Here is a 23061-nt window from a genome sequence, read left to right on the forward strand (position 1 = left end):
CAAAAGATAATGACAGTGCACTGGGATCTGTTAAACTGCTGCCGTGGGTGATGTCAGAGCTTGGAAACACTGATGGATCATACATGATGGTCTTTATTTGGTTCGAGAAGGAAAGCGCATACGGAGGGAAGAACTCCGATGGGGAATAAAAACCATTTAAGCATCTCTTGGACTCACTCTAGGATATTTTTCCTTTCCTGAAAAAAGAAAAGTGGGAAGGGGACCAGAGACGAGGGAGAGAGATTACTGTACGATGGTTGTCAGCGCTTCTCTGACTAATGGAGAGCTAAAGCTCTTAATATAGACCACTGGAAGACAGACAGAGGGAGAGAGAGAGAGAGAGTGACAGAGAGAGAGAGACAAAGAGAGTGACAGAGAGAGAGAAGGACAGAGAGAGGCGAGAGTGGCAGACAGAGAGAGGGAGACAGAGAGTGACAGAGAGATACAGACAAAGAGAGAGTGAGAGAGAGACAAAGAGAGTGACAGAGAGAGGTAGAGAGAGTGAGATAAGCAGACAGAGAGAGAGGAAGACAGAGAGAGTGACAGAGAGGTAGAGAGAGAGAAAGGCAATACTCTGCCCACTGCCACTTTCCCCCGAGTCATCAATGCTCCTGGGAGCAGAGAGGATGGAGGGATGGAAAAGGAGGTCTGGGAAAGAGAGAGGGAGGAGGTAATCATTACCTAGGATGGAGTGGACGCGCACAGAGAGCTGGGTCCGCAGGATCAGGATGGGCTTCTTTCCTTTTCTGTCAATGAGAAGAGGAGAGACATAATGATGCATCTTTAAGTGTCGTTTCTCTCACCTAGTGCTCTACACTACATGGTCCTCAATCAGAAGTGACATTTTTGACCCGTCTAAAACCCTGCCCTCTTTTCTTGGTCTTCCAACCACAACTGTTGCTTTCTTCAGTTTGTCTGAAGGAGGCAACGGTTGTGATTGGAGGATCGTGAAAAGAGGGCGGGGGTTTGAGACAGGTCAATAGCCCATTTACTTTGTTGTTCAGGTTATGCTTCTCATTGCCAGTTGAAAAACTAAGCGTCCTCACGAAATGAAGCAGAGTAATGACGACAAATCACTTCTACAGTAATAATAGCCTTTGTGTCGCTTTATTGATTTTATTGATCTCGTTCTCGCCCCTGGGGTCTGTGGTTGAAAAGTGACCAGCTGGAGAGACAAAACTGCCACATTTACAGAAAAGCTGATTCCCAGTAAATAAATAAACAGAAAACCAAGTAATAAAAAAAAAAAGTGCAAACAAAGGTTATAGATCGTATAGCTTTACGCTCTGCTGTCTGCTCTATTGGGAACTATCCCTTTATCCATTCTAATAATGAAGAACTTTCTCCACATGCACACACCTATTTACCTCCGCCTGGCCACACCCACATCTGCCAGTTGGCCACACAATCAGCTCCTTCCCTACTTTCACCACCGGAAGTGTCTGTATACACCACTTTAAGTTTAGTGCCAAAGTAGTTTGTTGGAGAGGAGCTACGTTGACATTGTATTTTCACTTTGTTTTTTCTCTCTCGCTATTTTTCGGAAAAAACAAAGAGTGTCTTCAGCGTCTGAGGGTCTAGACGACTACAACGCTACCCTCCACCAGTGCTTCACTATCGCGGCGTCCTTCGTGCGTCGTAGGGCGTCTCTGGTTCCACGGTCGTGGCAGGCAGGTGCGCCTGGGCGGCGCCCGGAGGAGAGTGTGCTTCGCCGAGGGGCCGTTGAGCTCCCATCTCCTGTGAGGTGGCCGAGTTCCGGCCCTGGTTCCCTCGCCAGAGGACAGTCGGCCGATAGGCAGACAGTTCCTCTGGTGGCCGGGGATTTGCATCGCAGACTCTTCACCTCGTAAGACGGCAAGCAGCGGGGGTGAACGGCCTGGTGGTAGTGTTGTGCTGGAGCCGAGCGAGAGTTCTCTCGCCTCTTCTCCATATCTGATAGAGACTGAGGATTACATGGAGGGGGCGGGGGCTCTCTTGTTCGAAGGCCCAGCGGAGACGTGTCACTCTCCCCTTCAGGGAGTGGCAGGGAGTGCTACGTCTCCCTGGGGACCCTCGTACTCTGGGACTGGGTTAAAACCTCCACCCCGGAGACAAAATGCCTAGCTATCTGCCGCGTCGGACGATGGCGCCCGGTGCAGCCTCCCGTACGCGAGGGATGCGAGTGACGTGGAAGAAGGTATGCAAGGGGAGTTGCTTGCCTTGTTCCCTGAGCTCATGGCGGCAGCCGCAGCCGCAGCCACCAATGGCGTGGCGTTGCCGCAGCCACTGCCGGCACCTGTTCCCGATGACATGATAGGTCATCTCTGTCAACGTCGTCCTGTGAGAGAGACAGGCGTTGTCTGCCCATTCTTCCCATCAATGGAGGCTTACGTGGCGCGGGGACAGGTAATCGTTGGCCTTACCCCCGCCTACGTGCCGGTCACGCGGGTGGTGGGTTTGGTCCAGGGGCTAAAGGACGGGGTGCCTCGACTTGATAGCCCGATGGCATACATACTTTGCCCCGAGATGGTGTGGGAGCCATTAAGAAAGCCAGTTCCCCAGGGGAAGTCGGCTAGGCAGTTGGCTTCATGGAGTGACCAGGTGTACATCGCCTCGACACAGAGCCTGGCTGCAACCTCCAACATTGCGCAGCTGGCGCGCTACATGCCGGGGCTGATGGCGGGCGGGGCGGTACTAGATGACCATCAACGGTACCTCCACGCCCAGGCGGCTGGAGCCATCCTGCATCTGACCCAGCTGCAGGCGATAGCTGCCGGGAAGGAGCCAGCCCTGGCCACTCTCATCCAGCGCCACCTTTGGCTGGAGCAGGCGCGGGTGCCGGACCAGAGGAGGATTCGGGACTTTTCGGGTCAGCCATGCAGCAGATGACGGCAGCCTGCAGGGAGATGGAGGAGGAGCGCTCCGTACTCCAACCCCATTTTCCCCGACCCGATGCCACCGGTGACGTGAGGAGAAGGCAACGCCGGCAGAGGCCTGCGGCCGTTGCCACCGTCACCACCGCCGCTGCTGGGCCTTCCACGAAGAAGGCCAGGAGTGGAGGAAGTGCCGCTACCGCTGCAGCCAGTCGTCCTGCGCCCGGAGGGAACGGTAGGGATCGACGTGACCAGGAGGCTCCTCAGCACCATCCCTCCGGGCCGGCTTCCTGTGGGGGCAAACGGCGTTCTGCACGTGGCAGTTTCAGTTTTCTCTGAAAATAGTTTTTTGGTCGCTATTATGTATGAGCTTAGCAAGGCCTGTAGCTAGCACTTGGTCGAGGACTTATGTCTTCTCTCGTCATAAAAGCCGGTGTTCTTCTTGCAGTAGTAAGAGTGAACTTTTGCCTTTTTTATTGTATGAAGGGGGTTGTGTGTGTTCATGTTCTACGTTTAAGTAAACGTGGCATTGAGTCCACAACTGGGTTGAGTGTTAGCCTGCAGAAGTGTTTTACCTATATAGCTATTGTAGCAAGGTCCTTTGGACCCTCTCTTTAAATTAGGGATTCACCGAATGGGAAATTCTTGGCCAAAACCGATACCGAAAATAGAAAAAAAAAAAACCTGACTTAAAAAAAAACGAATGCCGAAAGGCCGAAAATTATTAATATAAATATATATATATAATGTATTTTTTTTTGTTCAGCTACCTGATTATGGCAAAAGACATGATTATGGCAAAACTTTACTTAAATAATATTAATAATCACTATTATGGGTCCATAAAACATTTATTCAGCACTTTTGAATGCATACATTAATTCCAGACTGACTGCTGAAAGATTGTACAATTTAAACATTTTCTCTTTGCATACAACAAAATGTGCATTACAGTCAAGTGCATTTTGTCAAGTGCAGAACGCAGGACTGAAGAGCTCACGTTGCGCATGTAATGACTGAAGCCGCGTTTTGATTATGTCATCACAACAACACGTTAGGTTACGAACGTAACCCTGTTCTTTGACATTCTGTGATATATTTTCGGTGCTAAAACCCTTTCGGCCGAAAGCCGAAAGTGCCCTTTTGAACCATTTTCGGCCGATAATTTTCGGTGGCCTAATATTCGGTGCATCCCTACTTTAAATCTGTTGTTTTTTCTTTACTTTAGGGTAAAGGTATAAAAATGCAGGTGGCAAGTTTTCGCACATGAGCCTAAGCCTTGTATAAAAGCCAGTTTTTTACACAAACGAGTTTATCGTCTGTGGCTGGCGTGCAGAATGTAAAGCTATTACCCTAACATGTATATGCGCTTTCATGTAGCGCGCTAACAACTGGTGTCATGGCGCTGCTTTGTTGTTGCATCGTATCAGGGGTGAGGGGTCATATGGGGTGAGCTGATAAACCCCTCCCCCCTTTACTGATTGGCCAGGGGGTTGGGCCTCCTGTCCGTCAGTCTCCCTGTCGGGCTGTGGGGTCAGAGCGTCACAGGGAGGGGAAAGGGGGGGGGGGGGGTTCCCTGGTTCCACTCCATATTAGGATGGGTGGGTCATGGGATTTCCCCGGCCATGGAATACGTCACTAGGCGCGTTTTCTATTGGCCATGAGACATCCGTGAGTTTTTCAGGCTCTGTGCTGCGGACCGCTGTCATTGTCAAAGTTGGATGATGCGATGCATTTGAAAACTGTTTGTTTTCTGCTCTGCTCTCTATTAAAGTGTGTATTGGGCCTTTGGTCACTTGGCCCAATTATTACATATATCTTTTTCAATTGTTACTCACATAGAGGTCTCTCTGGCGGATTTTCTGTCTTCCCCTCTTGTGTAAAGAGCAGAATTGACAGGGTTTACCCTCAGACGCGTCATATGAGACCCGTGTCTGTGTCTTATTGACCGCCTTCCTGCTGCTCGTCCCAGACAGCATGGAGGGAACGTTGTCTGGTGTTTCTTATTAGAATTCACCATTGATGTGTTTCGGGTTCTCGACATGCATATAGCGCTGGCCCTGGGTGTTTTCAATGTGGAACCACGTTATGGGCTGGCGCGCCTTGGTTGCCCAATTCATAGAAACAGCGTTTTTTTATGCGGACGGCTGGGAAGGAGATTTTGTCTCTACCGAGCGCCAGTGCACTAGGTTAGACTCGGCGGCTCACGTACATCTCCGGGGGGAGATGACGGAGTAGATCAATACATTGGCGGAGGGGTCTCACGCCCATGAGGTGGGCAACCAGGAGCAGTGCATTCGCGTACTGACCGTCTTGGTGGCGCCCTCTGTTATGTTTTGGATCGACACGCGTACCTACCCCCCTCTTAGGACTGGGGATGGCGGCGTGACTAGGACGCGGGACTGGTTCTGGTCACGGCGGACCAGGTCAGTTAACCCGTTGTCCACCGGGGCGCAGATCTGCTGTTCTGGTACCCCGAAGGACTTTGTGCTTTTCCAGGGGGAAAATGCCGGGTCGGCCCGGGCGTCGCAGGGATTGATGTCGTGGATGTGTGTGTCATGTGTATGCCACTACGAGTTGCCCTTAACAGTGACATGCTTGGTCCATACTGTGTTGTACCTTGCGCTGTGTTAGGGGGCCTGGTCCTTCTCCATTTGTTTCACCCCTCCCTCCCCCTGCTGGTCGGGGATTGGAGGGGGCTGTCGAGGAGGTTGCTGTCAACCCCTCTAGGCATCCCTGTGTAGGTCCCGGTCCGCCAGGCCCAGGTCCGAACTCGTTCTCGTCGACCTGTTGGCCTGGGTTAACCCTTTGAAAACTGAAACACTTGTACTGCTTGTATAGCCCGTATATACGCGCAGTTATGTTTGAGTTTTCTTGGTGGGTTAAGGGAACAACCGCCTCCTGTTAAACTAAACATAGGGGGGTGGTTGGTTCTCCGGTGTGTTGGTAGCAGAGTCGACTCTCGGGTTGAGGCCAGGCTTGACCCCGTCTGCCCGAGGGTATGCCCCCGCATCTTTCATGACGTCTGCCAATTGTGTCAGCCTCTTCTTTGAACCTCGACCCCGCTGGATTGGGGGGTCGGGTTTGTGGAGGTTATGACATGGTGCACAGCATACCGAACACCCCTTCCGCCGGGATACTGTTCTCGCAGTAGACCCTTTAGGCGCCTGTCTAGTCCGCAGTGTTCCAGGCACAGGTCGAGTTCTGCTCTTGGGGCCTGTTGCCTGGATTGAGGAATCAACCTCCTTGGGGGTTGTCTCCCCAGCACGCCGACTGGCCCCGCAGTGTTGTGGGGGGGTAGCCTCTTGAAGAGTGCTTCAGAGCGGCGTGCCAAGGGGGGAAGGGCCTGCTCTTGATTTGGGCTCTGTCCGATACGCTGGCGATGTGGGGGGTGATGTCACCAGTGACCGTCTGGTGGGGTCCCGATGCTGCGGCCTCGTTGGCCTCACCAGGCCCCTTTTTTCAGGGGGTCCTAGCCCTCAGGTTGTCCTAGGGCTGGGACCTCCTCCTCGCTCCGCTGCTGCAGCCTTGCCACGGGGTTGGGTTCTTGACCTTCGACCCCGTGATGTTGGGGGCTGTGACTGGGGTGTTTTGCTTCCCATCCGTTCCCTGGTGGCATGTGGGATGTGCGCCTGAGTGGTCGCGGGTCCTTCTGAACGAAGGTAAGTCCCACGGTCTGCTCACCCTGTGCGTTTGAGGTGCTAAACCCTCTTTGCACAGTCGGATCCGATCTCCCTCCCGTCCTCCACTAGGGAGGACCGGGGGGCTCGGGTCCTCCCCGGTTCTGATGGTTGTAGGGGGCCTCAGCGGGTACATCTGTCGAGCTTTTCGCTCTGCTCAGCTCCTGTGTTCCAATAGAGCAGAGCGTAAAGCTATACGATCCATAACGTAAGGTTATCCTATAACCCTAGTTATATGAGTATAGCGAGCGCTCTGCAGCCTCTGCTCTGACTCACTGAGGACCCCATGGTCTTCGCCTTCGATGGTGAAAGACTTGGGAAGGAGCTGATTGTGTGACCACGACCCCGCTTATATAGGAGCGGATGTGGGTGTGGCCAGGCGGAGGTAAATAGGTGTGTGCATGTGGAGAAAGTTCTTCATTATTAGAATGGATAAAGGGATAGTTCCCAATAGAGCAGAGCGCTCGCTATACTCATATAACTAGGGTTATAGGATAACCTTACGATATTCCTTGCGGTCCTATAAGTGAGTATTCCACTATGGAGGGAGGCAGGAGGAGAGGACAGGATGGATTCCTCGGCAGAGAGTTTGAGTAACTGCTAACACAGATGGCTCCACAGACACACGGTTGCTGCCATCCCAATAAACACATACTGTACCGGCCTGTGGAGACGGCCAGCGTGGATTATACTATGGAAAGTAATGGAGCTGACACAGAACGCTGGGCTATGGAAAGTATGTTCTGTCTGGTGGGGGGGGGAGAAAGTGAGAGTGTGTGCCGTTAGGGATGGGTACCTTTCACATTTGAACCGGTACCGGTACCTGTGAATCGATACCGGTACCCAACGGTACCTTTTTTCGGTACTTTAGTCTCAAGAAATTTTATTTACCTACCTCAGTCGTAAAAAAAAATATCCAAACTTCAAATAACTACAATTTCGACAGTTTTCGGCTTGTCATTGCTCCGACTGCTTTGTTGTTGAATCAAGTCAAATCCTAGGTAAGCATATATTGTGCGTGTGAACGTTGACATGAAAAGAAAAAAGTAAAAAAAAAAAAAAAAAGTTAAAAGAAAAATGAATATTTTTTTTTTTTTTTTTTTTTTTTTTATATATTTTTTTCTGTTTCTCACTTGATTCGATACTCGGTAGTACCGACGTGTTTCGGTTCGGTACCTCAAAAGTACCGAATTCGGTACCCATCCCTAGTGCTCGTGCATGCGTGTGTGTACTCTAGTACAGTGTTTCTCAACTGGTGGGTCGCGACCCAAAAGTGGGTCGCGGGGACATTTTGAGTGGATGTGTGTAAAAAAAATTAAATAAAAAATATTACTTTTTTTTTCATTTTTTTTTTTTACTACCTAACTTTATGAAAGTGGCTTCTCAGCTCTGGTCCAGCTGAAGACAAAGCGGAGGAACAGATTGGACATTGAGCATGACCTCAGAGTTGCTTTGTCTACCATCACCCCAGACTTTGAGACTCTTGTCAGGAGCAAACAACATCCCCAGTTATCCCATTAGTTCCCTGGGATGTTAAGCTAAGAAGTCTGCTAAGAAGGATATATTATTTATTATTATTATTATTTTATTTCATTGTGTTTTTAGCCCTTAGTTGCACTTTTGTTGCAACCCCAGTTATCCCATTAGTTCCCCCAAACGTAGGTCTGTTATGTTAAGCTAAGAAATCTGCTAAGAAGCATATTATTTATTATTATTTTATTTCATTGGGTTTTTAGCCCTAGTTGCACTTTTCTTGCAATCCCAGTTATCCCATTAGTTCCCCCAAACTTAGGTCTGACTCTGTTATGTTAAGCTAAGAAGTCTGCTAAGAAGCATAATTATTTATTATTATTATTTAATTTCATTGGGTTTTTAGCCCTAGTTGCACTTTTGTTGCAACCCCAGTTATCCCATTAGTTCCCCCAAACTTAGGTCTGTTATGTTAAGCTAAGAAATCTGCTAAGAAGCATATATTATTTATTATTCTTTTATTTCATTGGGTTTTTAGCAATAGTTGCACTTTTTTGTGTTTATTTCATGTTTTGAAAGATTGCGTATTACTGCAAATTTTATTTTTTACATAAATCATAGTGGTTAAAAATTTTGGGTCGCGACTTAATGACTAAGGAAAATGTTGGGTCCCGAGGCTAGACCAGTTGAGAACCACTGCTCTAGTACAAACACTTTAGACTGATCATAGGTTTTCTGAGCAACAACATCATCATAACCTTTACACATACATACAGGCAAGACGACACAAATACACACACACATTTTCCAGGTTTCAGATGACGTATGTGCCACCACACCCCCCCAACCCCATTCCTTCTCCAGAGTTTCAGCTGTGACCGCACATACTGCCTAAAACAACATTAAATACACACACACACACTATGTTGTGATTGCGATAATAACAGCAGCAGCAGCAGCAGCGAGCAGGCTTTCAGAAACAGCAGGGGTTAATGCCAGGGGGAGCAGGTCACATTTTTAACAGGTTCCAAAGCAAACACTACAGATTACTGAACAGCCACAAGTGTTGTTCTTTCCTGGTCACATTTTAAGCTAAATTTTTTCACAAAATGACAAAATGTTCGGGGGGTGGGGGGGGGGCACTGGGGTGAGGAAGCCAAGCTGGGCTGTTTATGTTCTTTCACCAGCTGGTCTTACTGGTAGGTTCAGGTTGGCTCCGTCAACCCAGTTGAAAAAGGAGTACATTCAGAATGGAGATTTTCATTACAATTACAAAGTATGGGTCTATCTATGTGTAATTTTCTTTTATCTGGTAACAAACACAACAAAAACATATAGATGGTTCAGGGATTTGGTGCAAAGCAAAGGGTGAATCTAGGATGCGTCACTTAGGGCTCTGTGTGTTTTGTTTTTTTTGCCAATACAAATAGCCCCCCCCCCCCCCCCCCCCCCCACCCATATCATGTATATAGAGGAGTATATATATCATGTATAGAGGAGTATAGATATCATGAGGAGTATAGATATCATGTATAGAGGAATATAGATATCGTGAGTATAGATATCTGTGGAAGAGTTGCAACACACCCTGAGAACAGAAGAAGGGACACAACCAAGTCAATTAAAAGGAGAAATTAAGATAAATATATATGTTATTTAAACAAGGCACTGTAAGTGTTATTATACCGCTAACCCCATGGTCGCAAAAAATGGCAATTCTACCTTCTGGCAGATTCTGATCAAATTGTGTTTTCTGACGCCCCAAAAGGACAATACTGTTAGTCCTCTGTATCTATCTGTGTCATGTTATCCCTAGTATCAATTCAACATAATGTAGGGCAGTAACATTTTCAAAGGTGAGTATGTAATATATCTCCTCCAGCCTGCCAACCAGCCAGCCAGCGACTTGATGTGAATGGCGTTCACCGCCGCCTCCCTCGGGCCTTCTAGGAGGGAGGAATATCTCTGTACCAGAACAGGGCTGTACTCTGTCACATGGGGGCCACGGCACATACAGTACTGTAGTACATACAGACAGTACCACCGGCGGCACAGCCTGGGGGCCACTTGCTTCAAATCGCAGCTCAAAATCGCATTCGGACGGCATTACATTACTGTAAATATTTTCAGTGTTTGACAAGTCGCTGAATAGGGGCCATAGTTTTGTGGTCAGTGGTCATGGCAATTACACAATAGACGTCTGTTTCGGTGGAATCCTACAGTCTGGGCCATTTGAATATTGATGTGAGGAACTGGTTCAGGGTCAGCTCGTCCCATACATAACTGAGCGTGAAATTGGCAAATGAGGTGATCTAATTTTAGATAAATGGCTATATAGATAGGAAGCTTAACTTAGTACTCATTCAGAAATTGTAATTGAGAGGCATAGCTGTCTATATATGGAATTATAGCGAATTAGACTGGCATCTATTCAGTGGGAAACAGAATTTGTGTGTGTGTGCAACGTTGGAGAGTGTGTGTGTGTGTGTGTGTGTGTGTGTGTGTGTGTGTGTGTGTGTGTGTGTGTGTGTGTGTGTGTGTGTGTGTGTGTGTGTGTGAGGGAGTTCATGCGTGTGTGTGTGTGTGTGTGTGTGTGTGAGGGAGTTCATGCGTGTGTGTGTGTGTGTGTGTGCACTGTGCAGGCATGACTGTGTGGGTGCGTGTGCACGGCGCACATGCGGCTGTATTTAGCAGTGTCTTCCCCGTTACCAAGTAACCCTTGTGAATGATTCAGTGACATGGATACCAGACCCAGCTCTCAGGTGGACACCGTGAACCTTCTATAACCCAACTGCAGTGTTGTCCTTACTGTCCCATCATCACAATACATGCTGCCTGCAGGATATCCTCATACAAGGCAGTGCAGAGAAGTGTAGTCCATGGGATTCCCCACAGCGTGTCTGTGAAGGTCCATAAGTACAGGACCTTCTATCCGTATAATAGATTTAGAATTATGTATTAATACTCACTGCTTCAAACATATCCAGTACGGTAGTAATTTAACTAATTAAAAGGTAGATAGGGTCTGAGCCAGGTTGAGCCTTAGCTTAGGCCTTAGGTTTTCCTCATTCCTGATGAATTCCCCTTGTAAGAGTGCTCAGAGCTTCCTGGAGCAGACAAAGCATTCTTTTGTTTTGATAATGGTATTTGTCATGCTTCCGCTCCACATGTTAAGGTACATCCTGTGGTTTCAAACAGGCCGCATGACGTCATCATTATGCATTTTGCCATCTACTGGCGCTTGTCCAGTAAAAGGTGGAAAAATCAAGTGTTAAGTTAGTGCGCACGTGTGTGTGTGTGTGTGTGTGCGTGCGTGCGTGCGTGTTGTAGCAATACATGTAAATGTGAGTGTTGCTTTTAAGAGAGCTATTCAGGGGGTTGACTTTTGGGGTCTCACGTGAGAATGCTGGAGAGTTTTTAGTTTGTTTTGGAGTAGCAGAAGAGAGAGGGAGAGCTAATTTCCTACATTTAAGTTTTGTACCAAAGTATCCCAGCTGACGTTAAGGACATCATTACCCTGGCCGGTCGCTGTAATTATGTATCGGTATTGAAGAATAAATACCCACAACGAAGTTATACTGGATCTCCGTTTGACTTTCTTGTAGCTCAGCTAAGCAAATGAAGGAGTTGATAACAATGAGTATGGTTATAGTGTGGGTGTGTTTTAAGTCACGTTCACACTTATAGATCACTGCACTTCCACGTTACATTGAGCTCATGGGAGAGAGAGCGGGGGGAGAACATTTATGAATGTGGATGAGAGCCTTGACATTAAGTGGTTGTAGCTACGGCTGTGGGGGTGCTGGAGACATGATCCAATAGACTTGTATAATACGCCAGAGTCCCCTGAATATGGAGAGACCAGTCCCAAGTCGATCTGCACTTTCTCGGCTGAGCGATAGTCACCTTTCCGCACCTACCCCCGAACTACGCATTGCGCAGATTGCCCACGGAGTCTCTCTGGATTGTCCAGAGATCTAGGTTTATCAATCTGCGCATGTGGTCGATTTGGGATTAGTCTCTCCGTGTATGTCAAGGCTCTCATCCACATTCATACATTTTCTCCCCCGCTCTCTCTCCCGTGACATCAGAATACCGGAAGTGTTGCGGCCCGGGTGGTCTATAGGGGTGCATGGCATGCATTTGCAACATTGTTGCATTTTTCAGTTGGTTCAGTTAGCTTTCACACAGTACGCTTTGTCAAGCGCACCAAACTTTCTAAACCATGTGATCATGCAGGTCAGCTTTTTATTGGACATAACCCCATACTTGCCAACATTATGCTGTGAAAATGGGGCTTCAAACTTGGCAGGACTATTTCTTTCATTTTGGTAGTTTTGTCCTCATTCATGGTAAACGGTTATATTGTTACACATAATCTTGATCTCCCGATTCCAGCTGCATCACAACGCTGCATACGGTGTGGACAACATTTATTATGTGATCTCCACCTTGGCTTCCACAAATGTTTGAAATTGTCTTCCAATTCACGGTCAGTAATTAATTATGCACCAGTTTCTAGGCTACTGTCACATGAATCATGCATGCAAGGTATTTGTTTAATATCACAACATTATTTGGCAAATTTTTTTTTTATTTACCAACTGCGAAAATAATAATGTTATGATGATGAAAAATCCCATTTGGAAATATATGGCTGCCCAATCAGCTTCATGAAATGCGTGATTTCTCTGCTCTTTTCCTGCCTTCACACCTCAGAGTTAGCTTGTTTGGTCTGCACCAGACTCAGAGTTCGAATGAGCTTTCACACCAACCCAAAACCAACCGGGCTAACCGAGGAAACTAACCAAGGTTGGATTAAAGCGAACCAAAGAGCTCAGGGGTGAAAGCGACGATAGTTTTATGAGACATAGCAACTTTTATGAGACAGCTATGTCCAAGTCAATGTGTGTGGATGCGAGAGAGAGAGAGAGAGAGAGAGAGAGAGAGAGAGAGAGAGAGAGAGAGAGAGAGAGAGAGAGAGAGAGAGAGAGAATAGTGCTGGTGTGATACTGTCAGTGAGTGTAATAATTCTCTGACTTCTCCTCTGGTTGAGAGAGATCTTATGAGCGTGTGACTTCACGGGGGTATGGCGGGTGAAGCGCCTGGCTACGTTGATGCACACAAGGTAAATGGTGGAGGGGAACAGGGCTAGATGTAGTTACATGAAGCAGGTGTAATGGCACAGTAAATCATGGTGCTGGCATTTTACAGTAAGAAAGACTTCAGCTTCCCTCTCAAGGTGAGTCTCTCTCTAGACGTCAACCCACAGGTCCCTTGCCTAACCTACCCTAACCTTTTACACAATAGAGTGCCTCCGACATATTTCAAATGACCCAGCACGTCTGTGCTAGGGCTGGGCGATATGGAAAAAAATCATATCGCGATAACGATATGATAATTTTATTTTATTTCTCGATATCGATAATTATCGAATTGTTATAAGTATACAAAAAAAAAAAAAAAAAAAAAAAAAAAAAAGACATTTTTTTTTTTTTTTTAACAACAGATGTATGTTTATTTTGCAGCAATTCTTTGTCATTGCCGCCATCTTTAGTGTTACATCCCCTCACACTCCAGTTCTCAGGCTGCAGCTGGTTTAAAGCTAAAGTAAACCGGCTTCTCTGCTGGCTGTGGCTCCAGAGGAGTTGAACAGTTCTGGCTCTGCTCGTTTATTTTCGATCTTTTGGCGCTTTTTTGGTGGACAAACCACCATGTGCACTGTGACTCGTGACTGGAGTCTAGTTCTGCTAGCACACATAGCCTACTGTGTACAGACGGTTTCAAAATGTATTTTAAATTAGAAAGCAAACAAAATAAATGGACAAGAGAAAAAGAAATCTGAATTTGGTCAGTATTGCCATTTGGACAAGCAAAGCCATTACTTTAAGTTGCAGGCAAGAAAGACAAGTCTGTCCACTGTCTCTGGTTTTAAAACTGCCCTGTTGCAGGTAAAAAAAAATTAAAATTTTATAAAAAAAATTAAAAAAAACGATTTTTCGTTTTTTTTTTAATTTCGATATTCGATATCGATTATTAAAATATATCGCAATATTTATCGTTAGCGTTATATCGCCCAGCCCTAGTCTGTGCTATGGACAATCAGGCCTAGCTCCTATAAATCATAAATCCAAAGCGCTTTACCCTATTCTTGTTCCTGACATTCACCCATTCACTCACACACTGATGGCGGAGGCAACCATGCAAGGTGCCAACCTGCTCATCGGGACCAGTTAGGGGTTAAGTGTCTCGCTCAAGGACACTTTGACACGCTGCACGGGAGGAGTGGGAATCAAACAGATGTGGCAGAATAGTAAACCCCCTCCCCCACCCATTCACCTCTCAACTGAAACCACCACCCCCCTCCCCTTCTCCTAAACTGACCACCCCCCTTCCTTACCTCACCTTTCACCTCTCAACTGAAACCACCACCCCCCTCCCCTTCTCCTAATCTGACCACCCCCCTTCCTTACCTCACCTTTCACCTCTCAACTGAAACCACCACCCCCCTCCCCTTCTCCTAAACTGACCACCCCCCTTCCTTACCTCGTCCCTCTCACCTGACACCCCCCCCCCTATCCAATCCAATTGTCTCCCTCACCTGGACACACCCATCTCTATGACCTACTGTATAAAGCCCATCTGGGAGCCCGTTTCCCCGGGTCTCTCCGCGCCAATTCTCCTGGGTTCCATGTAAGCTAATAAACCTGATCAACAGAGTTCACGTTTGTCTCTACACTCATTGATCAGGGTTCAATTTCCCTCACACAGAGAACCTTCCGATTACCAGAAGAATGCCAAATAAATGATAGGCGACTGCAAAATACAGAGCCGAACGATCTCTGATTGATTTCTATGCATTGAGGACAACAAATTGTTTGCGCTTCACGTCACTCGACGTGGAACAAAAGCGGGAAATGGAATGACATTTCCTCCTTTTTCCAATTATAGAAGCCAGTCATCAACAGCTGTGCAGACGTATGTCGAAGCATATGAGATCTGTCAGAGGTAATGTAATGTGTAAGAGACTAATGCCTGGCCGCTGAGTACAGCTGCTCTATTGTTGAACCAAGTCAAAAGCACCTCCTTGAGTTAGACAAAGGATAAGGGGGAAGGATTTAGTTCTTCAGCCGTTAAGAGCGCTACCACTCTACACTACCACTCTACCACTCTACACTACCACTCTACGCTACCAGATTCAGATTTCTTTATTCACCATATTGTACAGGTACAAATGGAACGTGATTTGACATTTCAGAGCATGATTGATTTTTTCACAAATAGGAACAACATAATAATAATAATGATTAATAAATAAGTGCAAAACAGGACAGAACAGTGAGACAACAATAAGACAGTAAAGTAAAGTGCAGTGGTGGGGGACATGGATACAGTGCAGCACAATTCAAGTCCAGAGGTCCAGCCCTAGCAGCTCGCCTACGCTACCACTCTACGCTACCATTATACCACTCTATGCTACCACTCTATGCTACCACGCTACGCTGCCACTCTACGCTACCACTCTAGGCTACCACTCTACGCTACCACTCTATGCTACCACTTTACCACTCTACACTACCACTCTAAGCTACCACTGTACGCTACCGCTCTACGCTAGTGAGAGAAAATGGTGGTTTTTTCAATGTATATTTGGTTTATAGAATAGATATAAAGAGACGCTTTAAGAGGGTAATATCATTATCATCACGGGATGATATTGACGGTGGAGAAGAAGCGGTTTCACAGGCACAGGCCGCGTGAGGAGGGTGTTTGTTTTGAATTCCGATCGAAGACACAACACGATAACGTGGACACAGAGGCAGCGCGATGGAGGTTTTGACAGATAGAAACGTTTTGAAATGTGTGAAAGGTTATTAGCAGTTGTCATGAGCTGTTGCTACGACGAAGATCTATAAGTCGAACGGTGTTTCCGGGTGTAAGGCAGACCAAAGAAACGAATCCCACAGGAGGGAAGAGACCAATATACTCTCTCCTCTCATCACAGAGAGGGGGGGGGGGGGGGAGGAAAAATGCCACATCATCACTAGCTTCGGCTACCACGAGGATGGTCTTGGCTGACGACCAGGCCTGACCACTTTTGGACTGAATAGCAGAGGGACAATAGACTGAACACACCGAAAGATCATTAGAATAGGCTTTTCAAGGACAATACAATCTGTTACAGGGATTAAAGCAAAAAAAAATCTCCTGACTGAACTTTTTTTCAGGCCAAGTCATATTCTTATTTTAACCTCCACTGTATTTCTTCTTAATAGCGTTGGCGTTTTAAGGGAGCCTACTTGTTTCGGTTTCGTCGATAATCCAATGTACAGTTACCCCCCTCACCCCGCCTACCCAACCCTCCCCCCCCCCAACCACCTCCAATGTAGTCCCCCCCCCCCCTCCACCCAACCTCCTCCAATGTACAGTTTCTTCGTCAAATGTATATACTCTCTTTTTTAGACTCTTATTGTATCACAAACAATACTGTATTTGTAAATCTGGTATGTCATAAATGTATAGATGTAGCAGTATTATCTATCTGTATGTCAAGTATGTCATATATGTTATGATGAATTGAAAATGGGGGACCCTGATGTAAACAAGAGGAAAGTCTTTCTCTGGTCTGCAACTGCAACCCCTTAATTGTGTGTATTGAGATGTACTGTATTGTACCGATTCTGCAATATGTTATAACAATCAATCAATATTTAACAGATTGCAGAATGGGTACAATACAGTACGGCTCAATACACACAATTGTTAAGGGGATGCAGACCAGAGAAAGACGTTTATCTTGTTTACATCAAGGTCCCCCATTTTCAATTCATAGTGACATTTATGACATACACAACATTTATGGCATAGGGACATACATGACATACTACAGGACAGGTATATAGTAATGTTACATTTGTGACATATACGATATGCAAATATACAGTACTGTTACCCATAGATCCTAACAGAGATTATGTACATTAGGGTGGGTGGGAGAAAAAATATACATACGGTGGGGAGAGAATATACAGTGGGGAGGAGACCGTCTACAGATACACCGGTGATGTTGCTACGGAGTTAAGCTAATAAAGGATACTCACAACCACAGCAGAGGACTCACATATTTGTACTGTGAAGTAACACGACAATGACAAATGTGTTTTTTCTGTTTTTCTTTTTGACATAGTTGCGGAACACGGAACAAGTTAACAACTCACCACCGTCTACAGCCCCCGCATCATACTGTAGCCTAGCCAGTCTCTTGAAACACTGCTATCTTCAAACTTCCATCCTCTCGTAACTTTCTTTTGTTGGGTGGTGCCGCTCATCCTTTTCGTCTGAGAACACTGCGTGTGTTTTCTTTTTAGTGGCGGGCTTACTCCTTCCATTATCGTTATTATGCTGACGTTAGCTAATAACTATGTGTTGGAGATAATGGTTCCGCACGGACCATATTGTTTGTTACATTGCTGTCGGCAAACTCGCTCAGAGTGTCAACATAGTGTTGACATTGAGTTGATGTTAGCTGCTAGCTGGCTATCCAAATCCACAACAGCCAGGCAGCCAACCGTACAAAATACAGTCTCAGCCAATCACACCGATTTGTACAGTTAGTTAGCTCCACAGTCCACTCCATTGCGAAATAAAAGTTAGCCAGCCAGGACAGCCCGTATTAGCAAGCTACAGTTGCTAGGTAGCTAACCGTTAGCCACCCGAAGAACGGTAGCTAGCTAACGTTAGCCACAGCTTCAAAAACGAATTTCAATTATGTTATGAGTTATCAGCTAGCCAGCGTTACGTTACGTTACGTTAGAGAACGCCTCGTGTAGTAAACTAAAGTGAATAGTTTACTGGGCCATTGTTTAATGCTTCAGTGGTGTTAAAAGAGGACCTGCACGCTTGCTATCTTCGGTGCAAATGATACGGGTCTGTGACAAGACAGGTCTGTGAGGGGGAGGGCACTGTGAGCAGCGTGTGTGCGTCAAGCTCACGTTTGATTGGTTAGAATGGTCAAAATGGCCTACGCATCTACAAACATATTATACCAGGTAGCCAATTCCGTCAGACTCCAAATCAAATTGACGGAAAAAAAAATAAAAAAGACTGAAATCCGTCTGGAGACGGAACGCTTTAATGCATGCTGTTAACATCTGAGCTGAGGTTTCTGTTTATATCAATAAACAACGCTTTTCCTCATAAGGTATTACGCTGTGTCGAAGTGTCGAATCCTTACGGAGGTGGAGAATTATTATGGTTTGTGGATTGCACTAACGGGGAGAGATAAGGATTTTATCAGCCAGTATAGGAGACGTCAGGACCATTAAAATGACACAACGCAGAGGAATTGGATGGAGAGCCAAACAGACGAAGACGTGATACTGGCCAGATTGATCAGGATCTAACACTAGCGATAGATTAGGGGCATCACTTAAATAAAAAATATATATATTCTATTTATTTTTGGGCATTCTGTATTTTTCACCCATCCAAATTTAGTCCTTATGCCAATTCCCTTCCTGGTCGTTGTGCGCATTGTCCCACTGTCGGCCTGGGGAGGGTGTAGAACTACCACATGCCTCCTCCGATACATGTGGAGTCAGCCAGCAGCTTCTTTTCACCTGACAGCGAGGACTCTCACTGGGGGAATGTAACACATGCTAAGGTTCACGCTATTTCCCCCAGATCCCCTCCCAGCTGAACAGGCGCCCTGACCGACCAGTAGGAACCGCAGTTTACAACGACCAGGACTCATACCCCACCGGCTTCCCACCCGCAAACACTGCCAATTGTGTTAGTAGGGACGACTGACCAAGCCGGAGGTACCACTGACAGCTGGATTCGATCCCAGAGTCTCTGCGGTGGTAGGCGAGTGCTTAGTCCACTGTGCTACCCAGGTACCCTTGGGGCATCACTTTTTGATCGAAAATCAAACTACCGTTCAAAGTCGGTAAAAGTTGAATATTTGAACTGTAATGATCTGTTCACATTCAAAATTGGAGTGTGCCTCGTCTTCCAAGATTTGCATTTGCCGTTATTCATCAATACTTCCCCAAAACTATTTTGTGTTCCCCCTGCTCATCTGCTTCTCTCCTCTCTTTCCAAGCGAGCAGCTGGCCTGTAATTTTTCGGCCTATTTATTAATCGTTTTCAAATAAACGCTAGATTATCGATAGTATATGTGTACTTATGCACGCTAGAGAAGCGGGCTGAAATATCGATCATCTTATTTCCTGATCAGCACACACACACACACACACACACACACACACACACACACACACACACATACATACATAGGGGAAACGTTGATATATCTGTGAAAAAAGCTCTAATTATCCCAAGACTGGTAAAATAGATTCCTTACCTCAGAGTCAGAGGTACCATCAGATGTTCTCCAAAAATATTATTCCAATTCCTGATCGCCATTCCAAATATCGAACGCTGGGTGCTCGAACACATATTCCACGCTGTTCTGAGGGACCACAAAGACTGCAATCGGCTCAGATTACATGCCTGACAAGTAAAATGTGGATTCCGGATTTTCTTTTTCCCATGCGTTTTCATTCAGTCCAATCCAAAGGGTGCATTACCATCCGGGAGACGATAGGCGGCGGTATTTTCCCTGTTCGAGCTCAGAGAGAGTCCCAGTGGTAACGTGAGGCTAGATTGATGAAACATTTATGAAAATCGCTAATAAAAAAAATAACGATTAATAACGAGTTTATCATCGTTGGCACTCAAAGTGTTAAGTGTGGGGTCGCCAAAAAAAAATCCTAAATAAAATGGGGTCGTGGTATAGAAAAGTTTGAGAATAGGGGGCTGGGTGGCGCAGCGGAGATTGCGCTCATCACCAATGCAAGAGACCCCGGTCTCGAATCCCGGTGTCAGCATTGCCTCCGGCTTGGGCCAGTCGTCATACTATCTCAATTGGCAGAGGTAGCGGGTGGAAGTCGATGGGTGGGGATTGGACGTTGTGGACAGCGACTCCTACAGGTCGGTTGGGGGACGCCTGCACAGCAGAGACAGGAAGTGGCGGGGGTAGTGTGAGCCTCCCATGCATTACACCTCGCCACTGAGAGTCCGCGCTGTCTGGTGAAAAGATGCGACAGGCTGCCTCCTCGTGTACCGGAGGGGACACGTGATGCAAGGCTTCTATCCTCCCTACGACCGACCAGTGGGAGGCATAGTCGAGCAACGTTCAAGACAGGGGAGGGGAGAATTGAAAATACGAAATTGGGATGGGAGAAAAATAGAAAATAAGGAGAAAAAGTGGATAAAAAAAATAGTTTGAGAACCCCTGTAATAGAGGATTCTGATGAAGTTTTGATTAATTCTACCAAATTCTATTTCACTTTGGATTTGTTCAACCTTGATTTGGGGGAAAAGGAGCAGTCTTGAGATACATACATTAAAATCCATTCCAACCTTTATATTACTTTATATTAACCTGCTAACACCTGACACAATGAATCACACCCCTGTGAAATGTTGATGTAACCGTTTTCCCAAAGCGCAGAGTCACTCACGTCATCCTGTGATCTCACCAAGCCAGCTGCCGTGCAACATTCATTTATAATAAAACACAAGAAACTAGTGCCCTAATGATAAGGATAAGCTCTCAATGAAGAAACTCAATTCCATTGTCAAAGGGAGGTTTAACATGCCAATAAATTGCTTTCATCAAGTTTACAATCACCCCTGGCACTCTAATAAAGAAATCAAAAGCAATCCAAATAAGGCTATGAGGTACCGAAACAAACATATTTGCCAAGTCTAAAAATACCACGTGTAAATAAATCTCTTTTCTCTATCTTGACTGCCTGAATCTTGTGCCATATCATGCTAGTGTAACGGAGGTACCGCAGTCTAGGGCTGGGCGATATGGAAAAAAATCATATCGCGATAACGATATGATAATGTTATCATATTTCTCGATATCGATAATTATCGAAATTGTTATAAGTATAAAAACATTTTTTTTTTTTTTTTTTTTAAACAACAGATGTATGTTTATTTTGCAGCAATTCTTTGTCATTGCCGCCATCTTTAGTGTTACATCCCCTCACACTCCAGTTCTCAGGCTGTAGCTGGTTTAAAAACGAAAGTAAACCGGCTTCTCTGCTGGCTGTGGCTCCAGGGGAGTTGAACAGTTCTGGCTCTGCTAGTTTATTTTCGATCTTTTGGCGCTTTTTTGGTGGACAAACCACCGCACATGTGCACCGTGACTCGTGACTGGAGTCTAGTTCTGCTAGCACACATAGCCTACTGTGTACAGACGGTTTCAAACTGTATTTTAAATTAGAAAGCAAACAAAATAAATGGACAAGAGAAAAATAAATCTCAATTTGGTCAGTATTGTCATTTGGACAAGCAAAGCCATTACTTTAAGTTGCAGGCAAGAAAGACAATTCTGTCTACTGTCTCTGGTTTTAAAACTGCCCTGTTGCAGGTGTCAAACTTTCGTCTCTGTTTAATCGGTAAAGTTTTCATGCTACCGGTAGCCATGCTTGCTCTGTTGTTGTTGTGTTACGTGCTGCGCGCGACCCGTGTTCCATATACGAAAGTGAAACTCCGTTGAGGGAAATACCGTAATTCCTCTAATATACATGAAACCCGGCTTGTATTAGGAGGCCGGCTTATAATTGCTTAGCTCAACAGCGCACCCGGATATTAATAGAGATCCGGATTTTAATAGAATACAGGTCACTATTAGAGGAATTACCGTATTTATTTCCAAATAGTTTGCTATCCTCTGTGCCACTATACCTAAAGAAAATCATACCTTCTACATTCAGGGGGGATACAGCAGGGGCGTATCTAGACCCAGCACTTCAGTAGGGCACAGAAGGGCACCAAAAAGTATGAATTTGGCCGGTTTGTGGGGAAAATGGGTGGATTTTGTAACTATTTTTTTTTAACTTTATTTCTGTTTTAGGGTTAGGTTAGGGTTATGTTATTTAATTATTTTGGGGAGCCAGCCCCCCAAACTCCTGAAATGCATAGAAATCTATGAAATAAATAAAACAATCTGACATTTATATTAAAAAGAGCTAGCCACCCAAACCCCTAAAATACATAGAAATCTATGCATTTTGGAACAGTTACTATATAGTCAAGAAAGCATTTAGTCATACTTAAAGTTTAAAGTGCTTTACTTGCATTGAACATTGCATTGAACATTGAACATTGAGGAGACATCATTAGAAAGCACAATGTATGTTTCCATAGTTACGCAGATGACACACAATTGTACATCTCCGCTGAACCAAATTATCACACAGCTATAAACTCCATTTCTGCCTGTCTCTTAGCAATAAACAAATGGATGACGAACAACTTCCTAAAATTAAATGAGGGCAAAACTGAAATCCTACTAGTCGTCCTATAACAAAAAGAGAAATGTTACAGAGCAATATGGGGCAACTTACTCCTTGGATCAAACCCGAAGTTACAAGTAAGTAACCTACACTGGCTTCTGGTAACATTTAGAATTGATTTCAAGGTCCTCCTCCTTATATACAAAGTATAAACATTGCGATCATCTACTACTGGTCTATTGAAGGTTCCAAGCCACAGTCTAAAGAAAATCAGGGATGCAGCCTTTGCTAACTATGCACCAAAGTTATGGAACACACTACCTATGGACATTAGGGAAGCTAGATCTCTTAATATTTTCAGAAATAAGCTAAAAACGTACCTCTTCACCATAGCCTTCTAATACACCCCGCTGTTGATTGTACTGTTGCACTATTTTACTCTGGCCATTCTATTGCATAATTTTACTATCTATTCTACTATTCTATTATTGCACTGTATTATTGGTGTGCAAACCAGTCAACTTACAAAAAAGAGCCTGTTGGAGGATTTCAACAAGATAAATGCAGTGTAAAATATTTCACTATAATATTTCAAAGCGGAGTAAAAAATATTATAATAATTATTTGATCATGTTAAATGATCATTTGATCATGTTAAAAAATGGAAAATAAAAAACATTTGTTAAAAAAAATAAAAAAAATAGTGGTCTAAATACGCCGATGGGATACAGTCAAAACTGG

General features: G+C 45.4%; 1 protein-coding gene across 3 annotated transcripts in view; it reads right to left on the minus strand.

Annotated features, from left to right (window-relative positions):
* Window positions 1–23061, minus strand: part of fhod1 (formin homology 2 domain containing 1) — a 132523-nt gene that overhangs the window by 102162 nt on the left and 7300 nt on the right. For all 3 annotated transcript variants that reach the window (XM_084337610.1, XM_084337609.1, XM_084337608.1), the window contains exon 3: window positions 682–746. In XM_084337610.1, coding sequence (XP_084193736.1) covers window positions 682–746 — 65 coding nt within the window. The remainder of the gene's footprint in view (window positions 1–681; window positions 747–23061) is intronic.

The sequence above is a fragment of the Notolepis coatsorum genome (genome assembly GCF_963971535.1).
Source record: "Notolepis coatsorum genome assembly, chromosome: 20".
Lineage (NCBI taxonomy): Eukaryota > Metazoa > Chordata > Actinopteri > Aulopiformes > Paralepididae > Notolepis > Notolepis coatsorum.